Source organism: Pan troglodytes, chromosome 16 (genome assembly GCF_028858775.2).
Source record: "Pan troglodytes isolate AG18354 chromosome 16, NHGRI_mPanTro3-v2.0_pri, whole genome shotgun sequence".
NCBI classification, from domain to species: Eukaryota; Metazoa; Chordata; class Mammalia; order Primates; family Hominidae; genus Pan; species Pan troglodytes.
The window spans coordinates 47,651,808-47,674,861 of NC_072414.2; the positions used below are offsets into that span (position 1 = coordinate 47,651,808).

Sequence of the window (23,054 nt, forward strand, 5' to 3'; positions counted from 1 at the left end):
ACTCTTTTACTATCTCTATCACTTTGTCTCTTTTCCCTATTGTAACTGTCTTTATAGCATTTATGACACTACTTGAAAATGTATATATTTGTTGGTTTGTTACCTGTGATACAAGCTCCAATGGAGGTAGGGACTTTGTTTTGTTCACTGCGGTACTGCCAGTGCCTAGAATAGAGCCTGGCACAGTCATCACTCAGTAAGAATTAGTTTAATAAAAGAAAATGTTCCTACTATTGGTGGTCCAATTCATTTGGCAAATGTTGAGTTAAATGGATTCCTTTATTACAAGATTGCTAATTTCCAGTGTGAATCCCTAACAAGAGGAAAGGTATGTGGTATTCCTCCAACTTATTTAATCATGATGAAAATTTTTTGAAAGAGGGGCATCTTTATGATATCAGGAAACTCATAAAGGACAGAATTCATGAATTGCTGAGACAGAACATAATTTCCTCCAGTGCTTTTTAGATTTAAAAAGAATTGAGTAGTTTGTGCTGATTTACTGCATATGAGGAGGGTAAAGGCCTGTAATCTTTTTCTTTTTAATACTAAGTGCAGTGGCACGATCTCGGCTCACTGCAACCGCTGTCTCCTGAGTTCAAGCGATTCTCCTGCCTCAGCCTCCCGAGTAGCTGGGACTACAGGTGCATGCCACCACGCCCTATAATTTTTGATTTACTTTAAATTACATACAAGTATAATTTCATATGATGTTTCTGCTCAACTACTGTACTACCATGTACCATTTTAGCCACAAGTATTATATGCTCACCAGAAACATTTTTAAATGTTTTGATTCACAAAAAATACCTTGTTCCATTTGTATTAAAATATGTGAATTAAATATATATATAAATATGTATTAATCTAATGAGAAACTGACACTCTCCCTATTCTTTTTTCCTTCATCTTTTTCTATACCGTACCTTTTCCAAAAGCTGCCATAATTATACATAAAAGACATTTTAATTTTTCTTTAAATGCCATGTTATATTCCTTGCTTTTTGTTTAAATGTGAGTCAAACTGTTTTTCTCTCTCAGAAAAGTAAACTCAGTTGCTTTTTACTGATTTATTTGTTCTCTATGAATCATTGGCCTCAGCTACGAAAAAAGTTCTCTGCATTTAACAAATGACAAAAGCTTTTCACAAATGTTTCACAACAACTAAGAGAATATTTTTCCTGTGCACTATTATATAGCTAGAAAGGCTTATACAGATGTAAAAATCTGTAAATGTAATCCCTTTCACTACTGAGCCATCAATGAGACAAAATACTATTTTCCGAGCTCTGTTCCAAAATTACAAATGAATACATTTAAAAGGAGCCAGAACAAAATATATATTGCTTTGCTTTTTTTTTTTTTTTTTTTTTTTTGAGATGGTGTTTCACTCTTGTTGCCCAGGCTGGAGTGCAATGGCATTATCTCGGTTCACCACAACCTCTGTCTCCTGGGTTCAAGTGATTCTCCTGCCTCAGCCTACCTAGTAGCTGGGATTACAGGCGCCTGCCACCACGCCTGGCTAATTTTTTATATTTTTAGTAGAGATGAGGTTTCACTATGTTGGCCAGGCTGGTCTCGAACTCCTGACCTCAGGGGATCCACCTGCCTCAGCCTCCAAAGTGCTGGGATTACAGGCGTGAGCCACCGCACCCGGCTCTATACTGCTTCTTTTTAGGCAGGTGCAAATGAAGAACTAAAAGAAGTATGTGTTCATGCTATCAAAATTCTTTATTAATACTTACAACACCTCATTAAATCAGGTTAGTTATTTGGTTAAGTGCTGTGTCAATAAATCATTTTGGGCTTGAATGACTGAAACTAAATTATACATTTTAAGAAAACTGTGAGGCCAGGCATGGTGGCTCATGCCTGTAATCCTAGCACTTTGGGAGGCTGAGGTGGGCAGATTGCCTGAGCTCAGGAGTTCGAGACCAGCCTGGGCAACACAGTGAAACACCCATCTCTACTAAAATACAAAAAATTAGCCAGGCATGATGGCGTGTGCCTGTAGTCCCAGCTACTCGGGAGGCTGAGGCAGGAGAATGACTTGAACCCAGGAGGAAGAGGTTACAGTGAGCCAAGATCCACTGTACTCCAGCCTGGGCAACAGAGCGAGACTCTGTCTCCAAAAAAAAAAAAAAAAAAAAAAAAGAATACTGTGGTAGACTGTAATACTGAGGGCCCCAGTGAATTACACCCCCATCGATTCACACCCTTGTAGCCCTCCCGACACTGGTTCCAGACTTGGCCATGTAGCTTACTCTGCCCAATCAGACATTAGCAAATGTGAAGCAAGCAGAGGCTTGTGAAAGCTTTGTATGTGGGGCTTCCTCTCTTCTCTTCCTGACTGGGGAGCCCTCTCTTGTTGGTTTTGTGTGTGTGTGTGTGTGTGTGTGTTTTTTGAGACAGAGTCTCACTCTATCACCCAGGCTGAAGTGCTGTGGCACAGTCTCAGCTCACTGCAACCTCTGCCTCCCTGGTTCAAGCGATTCTCCTGTCTCAGCCTCCCGAGTAGCTGGGCCTACAGGCATGTGCCACCATGCCTGCCTAATTTTTGTATTTTTAGTAGAGACAGGGTTTCACCATATTGGTCAGGCTGGTCTTGAACTTCTGACCTCGTGATCCGTCTGCCTCGGCCTCCCAAAGTGCTGGGATTACAGGCATGAGCCACTGCGCCCAGCCTCTGTCTTGCCGTTTTTAGACTACTCAGAGCCTATCAAAACTGTAATATGGCTGCAGCCTCGTGAGAGACCAACAGAACTGCCAAGCTGATTTCAGTCCAAATTGTTGACTCAAAGAATTGTGAGAAAACAGAATGGTTATTTTAAGTTGTAAATTAGTTTGTTAGGCAGCAATAGATAACCGATATAAACATAAAATCATACTGCTGCCAAATACTTAGTACTTTCAAGTCTCTTCAGTGACCAGGAAATCATTACTTAGTGGGGCTTCCGCTTAATGAAAAATACGAACATGCAATGATCAAAACTGCAGGTAAAGTCATCATCTGCTTATTTTAAAACTCATAGAGTTTTATATTACATGAACATAAATATCTTTTAAATTTATCTTCTTAATTGGGTAAATATTCCTCTTGAAAAGTACAGTGTATGTGGGAGTGCCTAGTACTGTACAGTGTATAGAATATAGTGTATAGGTGGCCACTACATTTCCTGCCTGAAATCCTTCTTCAGCTTTTTATTGGTTGGCAAACTACTCTCTTCTCAGAATATATGTCTAAATTAAGGAAGTGCCAAAATAATGAAGTTTTACTATTTATGTGATGGCCCATCTAAAATCTGGCAAATGGGACTTGTCCAACTTAAAGATTCAAGATTTAGGCTGGGCGTGGTGGTGTGCATGCCTGTAATCCCAGCTACTCAGGAGGCTGAGATTCTGTCTTAAAAAAAAAAAATGCAAGATTTAGAAAAGGATATGATAAAAGTATGCAGTAAGAAATGTAAAAACTTTGTAATTCAGTTTTGCTCAACTAAAAAAAATTACTCTTTAAAAAATTAAATTCAGTGTTCTTAAGCCCTGATCAGCTTTTCCCTGTATTTAAGAGGACTCTAATATTCATACGGGTCAATTTTTTTTTTCATATGTGGACCATTTTAGTCCCTTTAGCACTACTAAGGTCTTCTCCCTTCAATCATATCTCCTTCCAGTGTTTCCTTCTCCTTGCAAGACACACTATCAGAAACCTAAGACTCATCCATAACAAATCTCCCTTCCTCAATCTTCTCTCCCTCCTATCATCCAAGCTATCAAGTTCTATCAATTTTAACTCCCAAATACCGGCCAACCATCCTATCCTTTCCATCTTAATCCTCACTATCCTAGTGCAGGACTATCACCTCTTTCCTGGACGACTACAGTAATTTCCTAACTAGTCCATTTGCATTACTCTAATCTCCAGTTGGCCTCAACCAAACCTCTTTTTTTTTTTCCCCCTCACGAGACAGAGTCTTGTTCTTGTTGCCCAGGCTGGAGTGCAATGGTGCAATCTCAGCTCAGTGCAACTCTGCCTCCTGGGTTCAAGCCAATTTCCTGCTTCAGCCTCCTAAGTAGCTTGGATTACAGGCGCCTGCCATCACACCCAGCTAATTTTTGTATTTTTAGTAGAGATGGGGTTTCACCATGTTGGTCAGGCTGGTGGTGAACTCCGGACCTCAGGTAATCTATCCGCCTCAGCCTCACAAAGTGCTGAGATTACAGGCGTGAGCCACTGCGCCCGGCTGTATCTCTTCTATTAACAAAAGTAACAGTAACCATTTTGAAACACAAACTATTCTTAAAATTGGTGGATGGCTTCCCGATGCTCTTTGAACAAAGCCAAAATCTTTTATTACTTCATACATAAAAATGTAAATTCAAAATAAACTCTAGATTCCCCTTTCCTTTTGTTTCTTTAATATTAATAATCGTACTTTTCATCCTTCATGGCAATTTATGATATTTACCTTCACGGTGTAAGACCTGCCACTCTCCTGCGATCCAGGCCTTCCTAGATGCATATAAGATAGTATAGCGGGTCACAACTGTTTCTGGACCATCAGGGGGTTTCCAAGAAACCAGGGCGGTGTCATCCTCTATTAATGTCACTTTTACTCCAACTGGTGGGCCTGCTGGTGCTGTGCAGACACAACAAAACATTGTATTAATAGAGTAAAATGGTTCATAAATACTCAAATACCTGGCTTATAGGCTTAGAAAAAAGTTCAAAAAATTAGAAACCTCCATAAAAAATCACAGCTTTCAAAGATCATTAGTGATAATAGTAAAGTACTATTTTTCTTCTTGTATTTTCATAATATTCAAACATTAAAACACATTAGATTCCTAGATGGAGAATCTAAATTAAAGGGATAGCATTTTTAAGGTTCCTGAAACTTTTTGCTAAATTGCTAACTAGAAATGTTTACTTCCACAAACAGCACCTGTCCATCAGATATTGGGTTTCACCCCATTAGTACTGATAGTTCTTACTAACATGTATAGAACATCAACTTAACCTGATCTAGGAGGCCAGTGAAGAAAATGCTCCTGACATTAAAACATTTAGTTATTCCTGGAAAAATTGTGAATCAGTGAATTTACAGGGCAGACTTACATCTAATAATATATCTGTGAAAAACAGTAAAATCTTGGAATTTAAGTTGACTCCATGTTTAATATAAGCTAAAAGTGTGAAGAGCTGGTTTTTAACACATCTTATATGGAATATTGCCAAAACCATAGCAACAAAGTCCTATGTTCACTGTCATAAATGTCCCTTACTTTCTCTCTGTATAATTAAAATAGAGCAGAAATGATGCTTATATAATAGATTATCTAGTCCTTCGTCCTCATTCTAGAGATAAGAAAATGTTGGTCTAGAGACATAAAATATCTTAGCTAGAGCCACAGATAAGCTACAGAATTGGTGCTCAATCCGATATATAAATTGCACTGTGCACACTATCAAGCTGCTATTCATACAGAAATAACTTCATTATAACGTTGGCTCCTAAGATCATTAACAAACATATTATTCACTTACCGCCATTTAAAATTTTTTGGCTGCAGATTTGAACAGCACACCTGATCTTTTTTTAAGGTTTCTAAAAGGACACTAAATTTAAGCCTACGTGCTTGTACAATACACACATTGAGAAGAAAAAATTTAAATATAATAGGGAAAAAGAAATTTCAAAAGTCAAAAAAATGAAACAAAACAAATACATACATCAAGTGGTAGGTGGCAACTAGGGTAGTATCCTACACAGAATGACATACATATTTTTAAAACATTTCCTTAATTTTTTTTAAAGATAAAATCTATAGGGAGCTGTTTTCTTTACCTTCTGGAAGAGTAGAATGGTAGACTACAGGGCTCCAAGGACTGGAAAGCTGATCCACATGTAATCGAACAGCAAATTCATATTTGGTGTTTGGTTCTAGACCTTGAACCAACATGTGAGTTTCTGATCTATAATAATGAGTGATGAAGTTGTTAATGCTGGCAGTATAATATTGTTTCTAAAAGAATGTCAGCATTTCCAAATAGGTAAGGGCATAATGTTATTTTTCATTACCTCCTTATTTTATATGAAAAAATGTTTAGACTAAAGAACAATTTAATTGGACTTTAAAAAATACTACATTTGGTATTGTCCTGTAGAAATAAGCCTACTAGTTGCCTCTCTTTGACAGCAAACTCGAAATGTCCCAATACAAAGGGATTTCCTCTGAAATACTGGAAGTCAAATCATTCATTCATTCATTCATTCATGATGAGGTCTTGCTCTGTTATTCAGGCTAGAGTGCAGTAGTGGGATCATAGCTCACTGCAGCCTTCATCTCCTAAGCACAAGCAATTCTCCTGCGTTAGCTTCCCAAGTAGCTAGGACTACAGACATGCACCACTATATCTGGCTGATATAAAAAAAAAATTTTGGAGAGATGGGATCTGGCTATGTTGCCCAGGCTGATCTTAAACTTCTGACTTAAGCAATCCTCCCACCTCAGCCTCCCCAAAATCATCCTTTTAGAGCACCGTGATGGGCATCTTTCTTAACTCTAACCTAGAAACAGAAAGACAACTGGCCCTACTTTTTGACTGCCAGCATGAAAATAGTCTCCTTTCTTTCTTTAAACATGCTCAGTTTAATCACTTGAGAGTAATAATAGCTTCTTGCCTAATCTTGTTGCATGAGGCAAGGAAAATTTAAAAATCACTTACATAAATTAAATGTCAAAAAGTATGGTTTTCAGAATATGGTAAGGATGCAAAACTCCTAGCCACTTTATAAATAACTTAAGTCCTGAAACAAATGCTTACAGGTGAAGCCTGAGCTGGGCCCAAGATGGTAAGAGGTAGAAGTTGGAGTGGGGGCGTGGTGAGGTAAGCAAAGAAAATAACCATTAATAGGAGCTACATACGTTTGAAGGTACAGAACCAAAGAAGCATTCTGCAGGCCAACAGGATTACAGCGGATGGTGTAGTTAATGATTTGTGCAGCGGTGAATGCAGGCCTCCTCCAGTGCAGGAAGATGGAAGATGAGGTGTTAGCCTTCGCATAGAGATGGTGGGGTGGTGGTGGAGGAGGGACCATGCGATCACGAACAGCTATTGAGAAAAACAATGTTAATTTACGATACGACATAACATTTAACATAGAAAGTGGTAAAATGGTAAAATAATAATATCCCACCCTATAAGTTGATTTTAGGTCTTTATTCCACCAGAGATTCATAGTGATCTAGAGATGTATCATCGAAACCTAAACAGCTCTTCCGTGAGTTATATAAGAAGTCAAAAACAGTCATGCATCACTAAAGAACAGGGATACATTCTAAGAAATGTGTTAGGTTTTTCATCAGGTGATTTCATCATTGTGTGGCTGTCAGCGAGTGCAGTTACACAAACCTAGATGGTATAGCCTACTGCACACCTGGGCTTTATGGTATAGCCTATCACCCATAGGCTATAAAACTGTATAGCATGATATTGTACTAAATACTGTGGGCAACTGTAACACAATGGTATTTGTGTATCCAAACATATCCAAACAGAGAAATGGTAACAGGTTGCTCTATGAGATTGTAACAGCAATGTCATAGGTGATAGGAATTTTTCACCTCCATTATAATTTTATGGGACCACTGTCACATATGTGGTCCATTGTTGACAGAAATGTCATTCTGCTGTGCGTGACTACATTACTGATACTTAACAGATTGGAAGGCAGAAGCACAGAGAAGTCAGGCTACTAGCCAAAGACACTGAGAAAACCAGTGGGGGACTTAAGACTAGAACATCCTTCTTAGGAGCAGTACAAGTGAACAGCAATTGGAGAGAAACAGCCTCGAGGGAAAAGCAGACTTTAAAAAATTTGGTATGTAGCTATTCAGCGGTTATTTTCCTCAGTTAAATGTCTAATGGTCTTTTGTATGCCAAATGAAAATAGGACTTACAATTCAATATATCTTACTTAAATATTTACTGAGCACCTGTTTAAGATACTTCGGCCAGGTGCGGTGGCTCACGTCTGTAATCCCAGCACTTTGGGAGACCAAGGCGGGCAGATCACTTGAGGTCAGGAGTTTGAGACCAGCCTGGCCAACATGGTGAAACCCCCGTCTCTACTAAAAATACAAAAAAAAAAAAAAAAAAAAAATTAGCCAGGTGTGGTGGTGGTGCCTGTAGTCCCAGCTACTCGAGAGGCTGAGGCAGGAGAATCGCTTGAACCCGGGAGGCAACAAACAAACAAACAAAACAAGAAAACTATGCTATACAGCACAGAGGATATAAATTAAGCCACCAAAGCTTCCAAGTAGTAGTGAGACTGTAACTTAAAGGAGGAAGAGGAGAAAGAACAGTGTGAGCCACAGTAAAACAAACTGCCATGGCTTTAACTTACACACGCATCCTGGAGTGCTGACAGTCTGATCTGCCTGATAGCCATCGTCTATGTTGTTGTAAGCCAGGAGTCTCACATGATATTTTCTTCTGGGGTCTATAAAGAAACCAATAGGAAATAATTAGGACCAGGTCTCTAGATCTGAGCAAAGGTTCTGAATGAAGCCTTTATAGATTTTGGTTTAAAAACCTGCTGAATGCATAAAAGTTCTCAGTAATATAAAATTACTGCTCAATGACTCAGCAATCCACCTTCGTATGACACTGCTATTGTGACTATCTACCAATAATTTACAATTTTACTTTACTTAATCTAATTTCAAACAATAATACTACCACAACCACTCCTTCTCCTTTCTCTCCTCTTCCTTATCCTCTTCCTTAACTGGCAGATAGATTCTTGATTTTAAAAGCCTTCAGTTTGCTTGATGGATCATTTGCAAGAGGTTACACTTTGTAGAAGTTTTTCGTTTAAGCAGTTATATTTGAGGGCCGTTTACTTCAAAGTATGGAAATCAAACTGAGATTGTTTTATTCCAAAAAGTTAAAGAAAATTACAATTGTCATTCTTTAGTACCTTTGAAAACTTATATAACCATGTTTTGTTTACGTTTTAAGTTTAAATGTGTCCTTTCTACAAACCTACATTCTCAAGTGCGAACTTCACCAAGAAAGATGAGTTGGAGCTCCCTCTACTGGTGTTTATTAACTATCACAATACTAAAACTAAAGTCCATCTAATACACCCTAAAACATTTTTTTCAGGGCTTTGAAAAAATAGTTATACATTTCAACTCACATAATTTAAGAAATAATCAAGAAGTTTAATAATAAAAATACATTTATGTTAACTGTTTATGATGACATTTAAATACAGAATACTTGCTCAGGGCAAAAATATACAACTCAGGCTGGGTGCAGTGGCTCATGCCTGCAATCCCAGCACTTTGGGAGGCCGAGGCGGGTGGGTCACCCGAGGTCGGGAGTTTGAGATGAGCCTTGCCAACATGGTGAAACCCCATCTCTACTAAAAATACAAAAATTAGCCGGACTTGATGGCACATGCCAGTAATCCCAGCTACTTGAGGAGACTAAGACAGGAGAATCGCTTGTGGTGAGCCAATATTGTGCCACTGCACTCCAGCCTGGGTAACAGAGCAAAACTCCATCTCAAAAAAAAAAAAAAAAAAAAGGATACAACTCAAAAATAATATATTTGTCTATTATACTTCTCTAAATAATAAAAAACACAAATAAATTCAACATTTCATAAGGGTAAACAGTAATCCTTAATAGATATAACCAATCTGGAAAACGACGTGAAATTAAAGGTTAAAAATAATTCTAGAGTGAATCCAAACATTTAAAAATCTAAAAATAGAGGATGGGTGCAGTAACTCACACCTGTAACCCCAGTACTTTGGGAAGTAGAGGACAGGAGTTTAAGACTAGCCTGGGCAATACAGCAAGATCGCATCTCTATAAAAAATAAAATAAAAATTAGCTTGGTGTGGTGGTGCATGCCATAGTCCCAGCTGCTCAGGAGGCTAAAGCAGGAGGACCAGTTGAGCCCAGGAGGTGGAGACTGTGGTGAGTTATGACTGTGCTACCGTACTCCAGCCTGGGCAACAGAGCAATGCCCCATCTCTCAAATAAACTAACTAAATAAAATTCCAGAATAAAATATAAAGTTTATAAAACTCTCCAAAGTAGTATGTTTGTATAAATATTTTAGAAACTGATATTTTCTAATATTTAATATTAAAATTCATTGAAAGAATGTTCTAAAATATTTTCATTTCCATTTGTCTTTTCAAAAAACCACAAGATGAAAAATTTCTGAGACTTAGAAAACTTCTAACCTTTCTAGATAGAAAGGTAAGAAGACTAATCTAGCATTTGACTATCCTATAGAAAATGTCTTTTGGATACATCCTCTTGACTATCAGAAAACACCATAAGGTAGACGTTATATCCATTTTATGTGTAAGCTGTGATACCAATGTTTCTTTTGTTTGTTTTCTGAGAGAGGGTCTTACTCTGTTGCCCAGGCTGGAGTGCAGTGATGCAGTTATAGCTCACTGCAGCCTCAAACTCCTGAGCTCAGATGATCTTCCCACCTCAGCCTCTCGAGTAGCTGAGACTACAGGTGCACACCACCACACCTGGCATTTTTTGTAGAGACAAGGACTCAACATATTGCCCAGGCTGGTCTCCAACTCCTGCACTCAAGCGAGCTGCCCGCCTTGGCCTCCCGAAGTGCTGGGATTACAGGAATGAGCCACTGCAGCAGGCCTTCAAAGGTGTTAAGGAGAATGTCCAATATACATGAAGCTGAACCAAGAACTTGTTATTTCCGTGACAAAGTACAGGACCTCTAAATTTACACAAATACATGTGCCTCTGTCAAAAGAAGTTTGTCTCCTAATAATAATGATTTTTTTTCTTTTTGGACACTGGGTCTCACTCTGCTGCCCAGGCTGGACAACAGTGGTGCAATCATGGCTCATTGCAGCCTTCACTTACCTGGGCTCAGGTAATCCTCCTACCTTAGCCCCCCAAGTAGCTGGGACTGCAGGCACACACCACCACACCTGGCTAATTTCCCCATGTTGGTCAGGCTGGTTTTGAACTCCTAGCCTCAAGCAATCCACCTACCTTGGCCTCACAAAGTGCTGGGATTACAGGTGTGAGCCAGCACGCCCAGCTGAAAAATACTTCTTCATTCTGTCTCTACTTAATTAGAAGAGGGTCTTTAGGAAAGCCTCCAGAATATAAAGGTATTGTGCCAGAATACAGGAGATACAGAAAAGGAAGGATAGGACAGATGTGTCCTCAAAGTAGATCATGTTCTCCACAGGGGGCCAGATATGAATACAGCTATTTCACAGAGAAAGCTCATTTTGATGAGGGTTATGAGTATAGGTGGAGAGAGAATCTTTTTTCTACCATGCAAACAACTTCAATCAATACTGCATGAATACATTCCTGGAATGGTTCCATTTGTTAGCCTTAAAATTGATTCTTCAAGTTTTCCCTTCTTCCTTTTTAAAAAAATAAACTTCTTATACTAAATTTTAAACCCAGAATTAAACTTTTTTGTTGGTCAGACAGAAACAGCTTATGTGTCCCAAAGAGATCAGAGAACCGAGTTGCTCCTTTAATGCCCCAAGCACGTGGCTACTGCCCACTCAGGACAGACTCACATAAGCCCCATGAAAGGAAGAGCAGTTCCCCGTCTCCTATGTGGAAATCATCAGGGAGTAACTGTCTCAAGGACCAGGTTCCTTCCCAGGTTATATCAGGCGTACAAGATCCTTTCTATCCAAATAGAAAAGTTTAAAATACACACACACCCCCAGAATAAATTCTGGAAATTATTTTACTAGAAAAAAGATTATAGGACATAGGACATACTATATGGAAAAAATAAAGGAGTGAGAAACCCCACTTACATTTTTCATAAGTGAACTACTCTTTATGTTGTCCTGTGAACCATTTTTAAAACTATAAAGTACCAGGTTAGGGGCAAAGCTGAGCAGCGGACAATGTGGATTTACCACACCTTCCTCTTTAGCTTTAAGAAATTTGCCTTTGATCTCAAAATCTAGTCATAATATTATTTTGGTTTATTAATCCAGAGACCCTGGAATATCCTGGTTCATTCTTGTTCATTAATTTTTCAGAAATTTGACTTCATGTTTGTAAATTTAAGAGTGGAAGGAGGGACCAGAGCCCTCAAATAGTGTTAAGATAAACATCACCAGGCAGTAAGAGTGATCAGCTAAAAAAGAAAACATAGAACAGCTATAGAATTAACAGAACTAAGGATATAGGGTAAAAAACAGAGTTTAGGACCAATATGTTAAATACACGTGAATACACAAAGAATGAACCTCAGCATAAGTAGCAAAAGTCAAGTCCTAAAACTTCATAGTTCTGCAAAGACCCTCCAACGCCTATGGGACAAAGCAGAGACCAGGGCCAACACTGTAAAATGCCACAGGGAACCAGTCCCAAGGCCTGTTTCAGCCCTTCTTGTGTTAAGCACTGCCACGTATGTAGTGCTTGGTTACATGAGACTCAGCGGACTTAGGCTATGTGGTTTTTGGGGGAAAACAGCAGAGTTAGAAAGAACAGCCACAAACAGGGCAGGCCTCCTCAAAGCCCAGCAAGGGAAGGAGGAGAAAGGGAAGACAGGGAGTTGGTTCTAGTTTGTTCAAAACTCAACACAAGGAGCATAAAAATCGCTCCTCAATTTATTATTTATTATTTATTATTTTTTTGAGACAGAGTCTTGCTCTGTTGCTAGGCTGCAGTGCAGTGGTGCGATCCCAGCTCACCGCAACCTCCTCCTCCCGCATTCAAGCAATTCCCCTGCCCCAGCCTCCTAAGTAGCTGGGAGTACAGGCATGCACCACCATGCCCGGCTAATTTTTTTTTTTTTTAGTACAGACGGGGTTTCACCATGTTGGCCAGGATGGTCTCAATCTTCTGACCTTGTGATTCACCCGCCTTGGCCTCCCAAAGTGCCCGGATTACAGGCATGAGCCACTGTGCCCAGCCTCACTCCTCAATTCTTTTTTTTTTTTTTTTAGGACGGAGTCTTGCTCTGTCGCCCAGGCTGGAGTGCAGTGGCGCGATCTCGGCTCACTGCAAGCTCCGCCTACAGGGTTCACGCCATTCTCCTGCCTCAGCCTCCCAAGTAGCTAGGACTACAGGCGCCCGCCACCACGCCCGGCCAATTTTTTGTATTTTTAGTAGAGACGGGGTTTCACCGTGTTAACAAGGATGGTCTCGATCTCCTGACCTCGTGATCCACCTGCCTCGTCCTCCCAAAGTGCTGGGATTACAGGCGTGAGCCACTGCACCCGGCTGTCACTCCTCAATTCTTAATGGTTCTGGGGTGATGGCTCAAATCGGTAATATTTGAATTTAGGGTTAAACTTGCTTAAAGATTTAGCAATATATAAAGATGAAGGGTTAGGAAAGAAAGCTCAAATTAATCTAACACAAATTTGATTCATAACAGTACAGCTCTGAACTGTCAGCTTACATTTACATTTTGTCCCTAGCCAAATGTACTTTTCTTTTATTAGGGAGTCACCCTTTGGCCCAAAAATGAACATCTTCCTGACACACTGCTATGGCTGTACTCTCCATCTTTTCCCTGCTGTCTCTAGGACTGGTCTAACCCTCCTTCCAACCTGATTCATTCTCATCACCAGCTCTTCTACTTGGATTATTAGTCACATAAAGAAGAGTCAGGCTGGACATGGTGGCTCATGCCTGTAATCCCAGCATTTTGGGAGGCCGAGGCAGGTGGATTACTTGAGACCAGCTTGGCCAACATGGTGAAACCCCATCTCCACTAAAAAAAAAAGGAATAGCCAGGCGTGGTGGTGGGCGCCTGTAATCCTAGCTACTTGGGAAGCTGAGGCAGAAGAATCGCTTGAACCCAGGAGGCAGCTGTTGCATGAGCCGAGATCACGCCATTGCACTCCAGTCTGGATGACAAGAGTGAAACTCCGTCTCAAAATAAAAAAGGAAGAGTCAGAGCCAGAAGTCTGGCTGGCTAAGAAAGAGTTCACAGGTATCAATAAACATTTATCAAGAGCCCACCAAAAGTCAGGCACTGCATGAGAGACTCAAGGACTAGAAAGACGCAAATTTTACTTTAAATTTCAATCTACCAAACAGGCTGATAAATGAATATTCTATCTGTAGGTATTATTTACCCCTAACAGTTGTATAGACTTGAGCAAGTTTCTTACTTTTCTAAGCCTCATTTATTTTGATTTGGAAGATGGAAATGTAACAGGACCTCTCTGATAGGGATTTTAAGAATATTAAATGAAATCATGCCTATGAAGTACTTTGTAGAGTTCCTATAATTAATAAACACAAAATACTATATTGTTGCCATGTGAGTAAAGGTGCCTGGGAGAAAAGGTAGTATCAAAAATATGGCAAACTTAACACATTTTGGAATCAACTTTGTGAAAGCTTATGAATATCAAAGATCTCTGTTCGTTCATACAAACAAGATCTAGAGAACAGAATATCCGCAAATTAGCAATTGGCAAATACTGAAACTCAGTTTAACCACTCTCTGTTCTCCCTAATATTCTCTGGTGTATAGAGCAGGCAGACAAAGGTTCCCAAGTGTGTGTTGGCTTGCATATACTATTGAAACAACTGTGTTTTGTGTTTGTGGCCACTAAGAATGCTTGCTGCTTTGGCAACCATGTCACATGGTATATATTCCTTCCAGTGGTATATCTACCTTTACCCACATCTTCCATATTGATCTAATAATCTCTCATCTGCCAACAAAGAAATGGCCCTAATGATGATAAATGCTTTGGAAAACAATAAATTCCTTTTGTAGTGGAAGAACAGTAAGTCATTTCATTAAAGGGAAATCTGGAAGAATTTGAGGGCAAGTATTAGAAACAGCAAGCACATGGACCCAAAAATTAATTCAATCTGTTATTAATAATTATATCCCATTTTTACAATGAGGTGTTTCTTATCCTCAATGACCAGACTCAGAACAAGACAAAGGCCTATAAAATGAGACTCTCTAATGCCAAAATCTTTTAAAGTTGTCAACAACTTGCTTAATTCCATTCTAACTGCATATGATCTAACAATAATAATGCATTAACTGTATCTCTGTGCAACACCTTAAGTAACCTACACTGAAACATGTTTCTAAACACCACACAACAAAAAACCCCATGCCTTTGTCCGGCATTTTACTTGAAAAACTTGCATTTCTGTTCTCCATCACTAGATGGCATCTGTGTACCTGTTAGGAGAGTGATGACCCACTCATCCAGGTGTTGAGATTGGGAGATATTCAGAAAACAGCTGAATTCTAGTATCTGAGTATCTGATGAATGAGCAAATCAAAACAGTTATGCAGGAACTATGGCAATTGCTTAAGTTTCACCAAATGAAAGTCCTGATGAAATAGCAGTAAAAAGAAGGGCTATCTTGGATAAGTATTTGCCACACCTATAAATATTTCATATAAACTTCAAAAACCTCTGTATTGGCCGGGCGCGGTGGCTCACACCTGTAATCCCAGCACTTTAGGAGGCCAAGGCAGGCGGATTATGACGTCAGGAGTTTGAGACCAGCCTGGCCAATATGGTGAAACCCCGTCTCTACTAAAAATACAAAAATTAGCCGGGCGTGGTGATACGTGCCTACAGTCCCAGCTACTCGGGAGGCCAAGGCAGAAGAATCACTTGAACCCAGGAAGCGGAGGTTGCAGAGACCCGAGATCACGCCACTGCACTCCAGACTGAGCAAGACTCCGTCTCAAAAAAAAAAAGAAAAAACAAAAAAAACAAAAACAAAAAAAACCCCTCTGTATCAGTTTTGCTTCCGTGTCCTCTACAGTGAGTGGATGCTGAGCCAAATAGAAGACAACATTCCTAATGACTCAGTGCTACTAAGAAGCTAAGAGACAGCCTAGCATAGTGGTTAAGAGCTGGCATATTAAACCCAGGCTGACTGGAATTCCAACACTAGCTTGGTCATTACTATGAAACTTGGAGAAGTTATTTTTTCTCTCTGTACCTTGGTTACAATCACCTGTAAAATGGGTATGACAATGATAATAGCATCCATCTCATGAGATGTTGGGGAGGGAAAATAATTTAATTCACATGAAGTGCTTTAAAAGAGGGCTTGAGTATAACAACAACAACAATAGTAATATACTAATAAAAATATCAATAGTGGTGGGGCACGGTGGCTCACACCTGTAATCCTAGCACTTTGGGGGGCCAAGGCGGGTGGATCAGCTGAGGCCATGAGTTAGAGACCAGCCTAGCTAACATGGTGAAACTCCATCTCTACTAAAAATACAAAAATTAGCCACGTGTGGTGGTGAGCACACAAAGAAAGTAATTCCAGCTACTCGGGTGGCTGAGGCACAAGAATCGCTTCAAACTGGGAGGTGGAAGTTGAAGTGAGCTGAGATTGCGTCACTGCACTCTGGCCTGGGAGACAGAGCGAGACTCAGTCTCAATAAATAAATAAATAAATAAATAAATAGTAATAATATAATTGCTATTAGCATCCTATGATTCCTAAGCCCTGCTCCCTCTCATGTACAAGTGCAGGGTGGTGTAGTAATTGAACAACAGACTCCATAACCACACTAACTTGGGTTTTGGGTTTGAATCAAGTTTCATTATCTATAAAATGTGGATTAAATGAGTTTATATTTGTAAAATGTTTAGAAAAACATCATAGGTGTCTTTTAGTGCTAAATGACTAAATTTAAGGGAGAAAGCTGGTTTGGGAATTTGGAGATTTGGATATAAATCTTAGATTAACACGCTGTGTGGCTATGAAAGTTGCTCAGTCTGGTGGAGTTCAGTTTTCTCATCTGTACGATTAGAAAGCTGACACGTTTGTCAGTGTTCTCAAATTTCTTTACATAACAACCTATTAGGGGAGCTAAGACAAAAAAAAGGGTAAATATAAGTACCATCTAAGATAGGAATAACTGCTGCAAAAGAGATGTGTTAAACTCTAAGGGCATTCACAAGAGAGAACGATTACCACTTACTTGGAGAGTGGGCAGGGCTTCACAGAGGAGGTGGCATTTGAGCAGAACTTGACCCTACAAGAAGCATGGGGAAGAAGAGATCTAGGCCAAGGGAAGAGTATAAGCAAAGGTGTGGAGAGAGGAGCACATTCTCCCTGAGAGAAGTCACAGGGAGGAATTCAGATTTGCAGCAGTAAAGGGTATTTTATGGGGGAGGGTCACACAGAAAAGTGAGGCTGGGGACAGATCACACAGAGCTTTGAGAGCCATTGTGGATTTTATTAAATATACATGGAAGGCAGATGACTAAATGGAACTGTTGAGAGAAGAGACTAAGGAGTAAGAAAGCACCAAGTGGCTGAGCTTGGTGGCTCATGCCTGTAATCCCAGCACTTTGGGAGGCCAAGGGTGGCAGATGGCTTGAGCTCAGGAGTTCAAGACCAGCCCGGGCAACACAGCAAAGCCCCCATCCCTACCAAAAATACAGAAATTAGCTAGGCATGACAGTGCATTCCTATAGTCCCAGCTACTTGGTATGCTTAGGTAGGAGGATTGCTTGAGCCCAGGAGGCAGAGGTTGTAGTGAGCTGTGATCCCACCACTGCACTCCAGCCTGGGTGACAGAGTGAGACTCAGTCTCAAAAAAAAGAAAGGAAAAGAACATGTCAAAGTTTCCAGGTCAGGTCAACCAACAGAAATGGAAGAGGACATGCTTGGCAGAGGGTTGTCCTTCAGTTCCAAGTCTGTGCTTTTGGGCCTATTTTGTAAAACAGGGGCCCTATATCACTAATGTTTGAGAAATCAGATAGCAAATAGTAAGAGTATGTGTAAAAGAGTACCTTCCAAAGAATGGCATCCACTCCTACAAAGTGGCTTGAAACCTTTCCCCCCGCCCCCCCAACTTCTTGGTTAAGTTATCTCTGAAACAGGCCCTGAATAAATGGGAGATATGAATACATACATTCAACCTACGCAAACGTCCAGTAGAACAAAAGCAGAATAATCAGATATATAAACATTAGGTAGTAAATTAATTTTACTTTAAGGAGAACACATTCAAGAATTCCAATCCTGCTGGCTTTTGATCATTGCTTTATTCTTACACTTCAAGACCCAAGGCAAAAGCTAAAAAGCCCGCTGAGTAGGAAGCTTCTACACCATACCTTCCCCCCAATACCATGAAGAGTAAGTACTGCCTGATTGAAGATGAACTAAGATAGTAAAACCGACGGACATCAAATTCAAACTTTATGGACTCTTTGTTGTAATACTAACAGGTTTGTTCCCTGGAAAATGCATAAGAAAAAACAATCATTTCAAAGTACTGGGCTGTGGATCAACAATAACAGATGATATTTGGGTCATGAAAACTAGGTCTTTGTTGCTTTCAGGTGATGTTTGTTTCTGAGGCTCCAGAAGCCTTGAAAAGAGCCAGGTCAGAGCAAGCAGGTCGGGGTTAGATAAAATTAAGAGAAAACCTGAGGTCAAGAATATGAGAAAACTTTTCCCCCAAAGGAGTGACTCCACCTCCAACACTATTTCTAAAATTCAGCTCTGGTGAAGACTTAGAGAGTTTTATTTCCCATCCTTCTATGGAAATTCTCAAGTAGGGGGAAAAAATCCTCCTACGACCAAAGGAAGATAAAGCAATTACATCTACTTTAGGATTGCCCTCTGCCACTTTTCAGTTTACACACAGGAACATGCTGGGGTGGCCTAATAAAATGCATAAAGAAAATAAAAAAGCATTATTTGAAAATGACTATGTATAAATTGTTTACTTAAAATGCTGCTATAGAAAAGCTTTGCTATAGTAGCAACAAACTGTCACAATTAACACAGCTTCAAAGCATTAAAAATCGTCGAATTAGAATATATATGCAAAAGTAGGTAGCAATCAGAAAATATGCTGATATAACGTCAGGATATGCGAAGTCTCAAGATGTTTAGGTAGGAAATGATCAGAATAAGTAAGAAAGGTGAAAGTCTGAAGGATGAAACCTAGTGTCTAGCCAAATGTCCATTGTTAATTTAATCTTTTGTGCTACAAGGTTTTGTGTGAGCCTTTTCAGGCCCATTGTTCCCCTGCAGTCCAACTGGAGAGCTCCTTGGTCTGGCTAGCCAGGGTGACTGCACTGCCCCCAAGCCTGTCCCTTCGACACAATACCACCCATATAATTATTCAGAGAAGAGGCCAGCGGTAAGGCCTGCTCTGACACCTGGGTCATGGCCTCTGACATAGAATCTGGGGCCAGCTCAAGTCTGGCCCAGCAGCAGAGGAGCAGGAAAAATGCTAAGGGGGATGGGTGGGAAAGGGAAGCCGAGTGAAACGCTACGATAAAATGCTATGTGTAAGCACAGTAACAAAAACACAAATCACATTTGCACAATGCGATCTGCCTTCAAGTTTTCCAAATGTAAGACTACAGTGTTTCTCCAACTGAAATCACACCGAGATGAGGGGAGCAGATCTCTAAGACAGAATTCTTTGTCTCATATCGTCAAACTTGTGTTAGAATGGAAAACGTTAATTCATGATGATTAAAATAATATCTTACATGAAGGTACTAGTATGCTGATTTAAAAACAGGTTTTTAGCTAAAAGAATGTAAACTTTAAGCCTAGATTAAAAATTCATTCTCCATTTATAAACTGAATTTCTAAAAGGGATTGTTAATCAGAAACATTTTTCACTTTGTTTGCATTATAAATTTAAAGGAATTCTCTTTAATGATGACTATGTCAAAATGTTATAAATTTGTTGTATGATAATATATAGAAGATTTGAGTATAAAATAGACAGAACGGCAGATGGAGGGGTCAGTCCTTCACTTCTCAAACTTTCCCTGTGTATTCTATATACAGCTTTCATGGAAGCTGACCGGTAGAGTACTTGTCTAAACCTGAAATGATACACTCTTTTGTTTTGCTCCCACCCCCCGAAGGGTCTTAAGACAAATAACACCTCTCACTCCCAGTAAAAACATCCCCTCTCCTACTGAGTTTAGAATAATTTAGAAGAAAGTTCTTTGTACGTGTCATTTGAGAATCAGTTTCCTACCAAAATAAGTATATTCTATTGATCATCTCTATTTCTTTTTTTTTTTTCCTGAGATGGAGTTTCGCTCTTTGTTGCCCAGGCTGGAGTGCAATGGTGCGATCTCGGCTCACTGCAACCTCTGCCTCCTGAGTTCAAGTGATTCTCCTGCCTCAGCCTCCTGAGTAGCTGGGATTACAGGTATGTCCCACCATGCCCAGCTAATTTTTGTACTTTTAGTAGAGACGGGGTTTTCCCCTGTTAGCCAGGCTGGTCTCGAACTCCTGACCTCAGGTGATCTGCCCGCCTGGGCCTCCCAAAGTGCTTGGATTATAGGCGTCAGCCACTGCGCCCGGCCAGATAATTTCTATGTTTAAAACCTCCCCCAAATAACTGGGATTGTTTTGTAAACTTCAGAAGCATAAGGCTTTCCCAGCTATGTTGTGTTCACTAATGTTTTGATCCTGTTATTCTTTTTTTGATCACGTAATTTCATTTTTAATTGTCCATCAGGCTTTTAAGAATTCTTTTTAAAACATTTTTTATTTTTTGACAAATGTATTACCTTAGGATGTCTAGATAAGAAATATTTAGAGTTGAAGATTTCTATTTGAACTTTGCTATAAGTGAATCTGATTTACATTCAAACACTGAAAAACTAATACGAAAGTGAGATTGGAAGGTCCCACAAACATGGTTTTTGATCTTCTACGTACTTCTCTAATGGAAGACTTTTCCTTTTGTGAATCACTGTGGAAGAAAGGAACCTCACTGGCCCAATTTGGTAAGATGAGTCTCTCCCACTGCACTACCAATTAATGGAAATATGGTGAGGGTTGATATCTCCTTTGGTTAGGGAAGAGAAAAAGAAAAGAACACTTCAAAAGGACAGTGGCTTAACTGTCCCAGAATTTATAGTAGTTGTATATGAATCATATTATTAAGGCTATGTCCACATATACCTACCCAAATAACTTAAAAGCGAGTAAAATGGAGTGATCATTGATTATAAGTACAAAATTTATAATTCTAAAACAAAGTGTGTTAGAATAGCGGTGTGTGTGCCGTATCCTGGGATAATTAAGGTATAAAATTTACAAAGGAAGTTTAAAGTTGTTACATCAGAAAACGAAATAAATTTGATTATGTTGACATTTCTATCAAAAACAATTGTTACACTAAAAGCATCCGAAGTAGAACACTTGACTCATGCTACCGTACTTGGCTTAGCATTTGTTTAAGTAGCTGCTCTGTCTGCCAACACACATACACGGTCTGTCTCACATACATCATTGCCTTACAAACAATATTTTTATAGACTGACAGAGAGAGCCTATTCATGACAACCAAACTTCCCCTGAAGCTATGAAATAAATTTCCTCCCAGGACTAATATTTTTCCGTTTCACTGTCGTGGGCTTGCCATGCCATTTTGACCCTTTTGTGAAGCAACATGAAAATATCATCTATCATCTCCTGAACCACAGTGACTTGGTCAGAGGTGCACAGTTTCATTGCAAAAACATCTGTAGTTTGATAACCATCCCTTCAAATCTCAACCCTCAGCAGTGAAAAACAAGCTTACAAAATGAGAAAGATGCAGATAGCTTGAAACCAATCTTAAATTCTTCTCAAGTGGGAAATGCAAGCTGGTAAAATATCAGCTTCATCAATCACAGTGATAAAACCATGATTGTTTATTTATTTATGCCTCCTTTAAAACTCACAAGAAACAGTATGTTACAACAACTTATGTAAACTCGCTGCAATAGATTTTAATGTTAGCAAATAAAAGAATTCTGGGAGTTCTTAGATCCAAGCAGCTGCATATTATTAATGTGTTAACTGGCTATAAACAGTCTATTCAACCAGAAATTTTTTAGTTATTAAAAGACACTGAAGATGCTTAGGGGTACTGAAAGGTATTCAACATATCTTAAAAAGGTTTTCAACACATATGACACAGAACCTCAAACAATTTAAGCATATAGAATTAAACCAAAAAGATTTTCTGATAAATAAAACATTCAACAGATCTAGGTTTCTTATATTCAATCTGAAATATATTATTATAAATATCAGTTTACAAACATTTCATGAATGAGTTATTCAGTTGTTTAAGGAAATAATTTCAGTTCAGAGTATTTTTGTATTATCCACTCAGTTACAGAAACAGCCTTTAGTTCCTCAAGTGGGCTTTGGACAGTAAGAATAAGACAGAACTTTGGACAGTATGAACTTTAGACAGTATAAACTTTGGACGGTATGAACAGGCGAGCTCTGGACAGTATAAGAAACTGATTTTCTATGCTTTAATTTCTTAAGAGGCAAACTTATAGTATATACTGACTGATACAACTTTTAAATATCCCCACATTCCTAGATAATTTTTTTTATAAGCAATTACTTCAGAAGTGCTGTTGTTTTAAACTTTCAGTGCCTAATCATTGTAAAACCATTATCTAATTTGGAGATACTACAGACTAAAAACTGTCAGTACAAGAGTATAGGGCATTTTTAAACCTTTAAAATTAGTTATAGACATTTTAATGTATTTGCTTTATTTCTTATTCTTTTATTTGTGTGTGTACTTATACACATCTTTTCTTTTATTGAATCATGACACTTCACATCACACCTAAATACTGTGACATTTTCCCCCTAAAAAGGGATGTTCTCCAACATAAACACAGTATTATTATACCCAACAAATTTAACAATGGCAGCATTTATCTAATATATAGTCTGTATTTAAATTTCCAAAATTGTCCAATAATGTTCTTCATAACTGCTTTTCCCCGCAAGAATCCAGGATTACACGCTCCACATCACGTCTCCATCTAGAACTGTCTCCTGCTCTTTTCCTGTCTTCTCCAAGGATGGCATTTCCAGTTGAGCTGTTTTGTGGAATGTCTCACAATCTGGACTTATCTGATGGTTTCATTATTAGATTCGGGCTAAACATTTTTGACAAGAATACTACAAAGGTTAAATTATGACTTTAATTTAGGTTACTTTATAAAGGAAAATAAAAAATCTA

General features: G+C 39.1%; 1 protein-coding gene across 2 annotated transcripts in view; it reads right to left on the reverse strand.

The window, feature by feature from the left end:
• PRTG (protogenin) overlaps positions 1-23,054 on the reverse strand; it is a 125,412-nt gene that overhangs the window by 12,975 nt on the left and 89,383 nt on the right. For both annotated transcript variants that reach the window (XM_510430.7, XM_009429172.5), the window contains exons 12-15: positions 8,409-8,504; positions 6,928-7,114; positions 5,847-5,974; positions 4,467-4,637 (exon numbers count right to left, since the gene is read on the reverse strand). In XM_510430.7, the coding sequence (XP_510430.2) occupies positions 4,467-4,637; positions 5,847-5,974; positions 6,928-7,114; positions 8,409-8,504 (582 nt within the window). The remainder of the gene's footprint in view (positions 1-4,466; positions 4,638-5,846; positions 5,975-6,927; positions 7,115-8,408; positions 8,505-23,054) is intronic.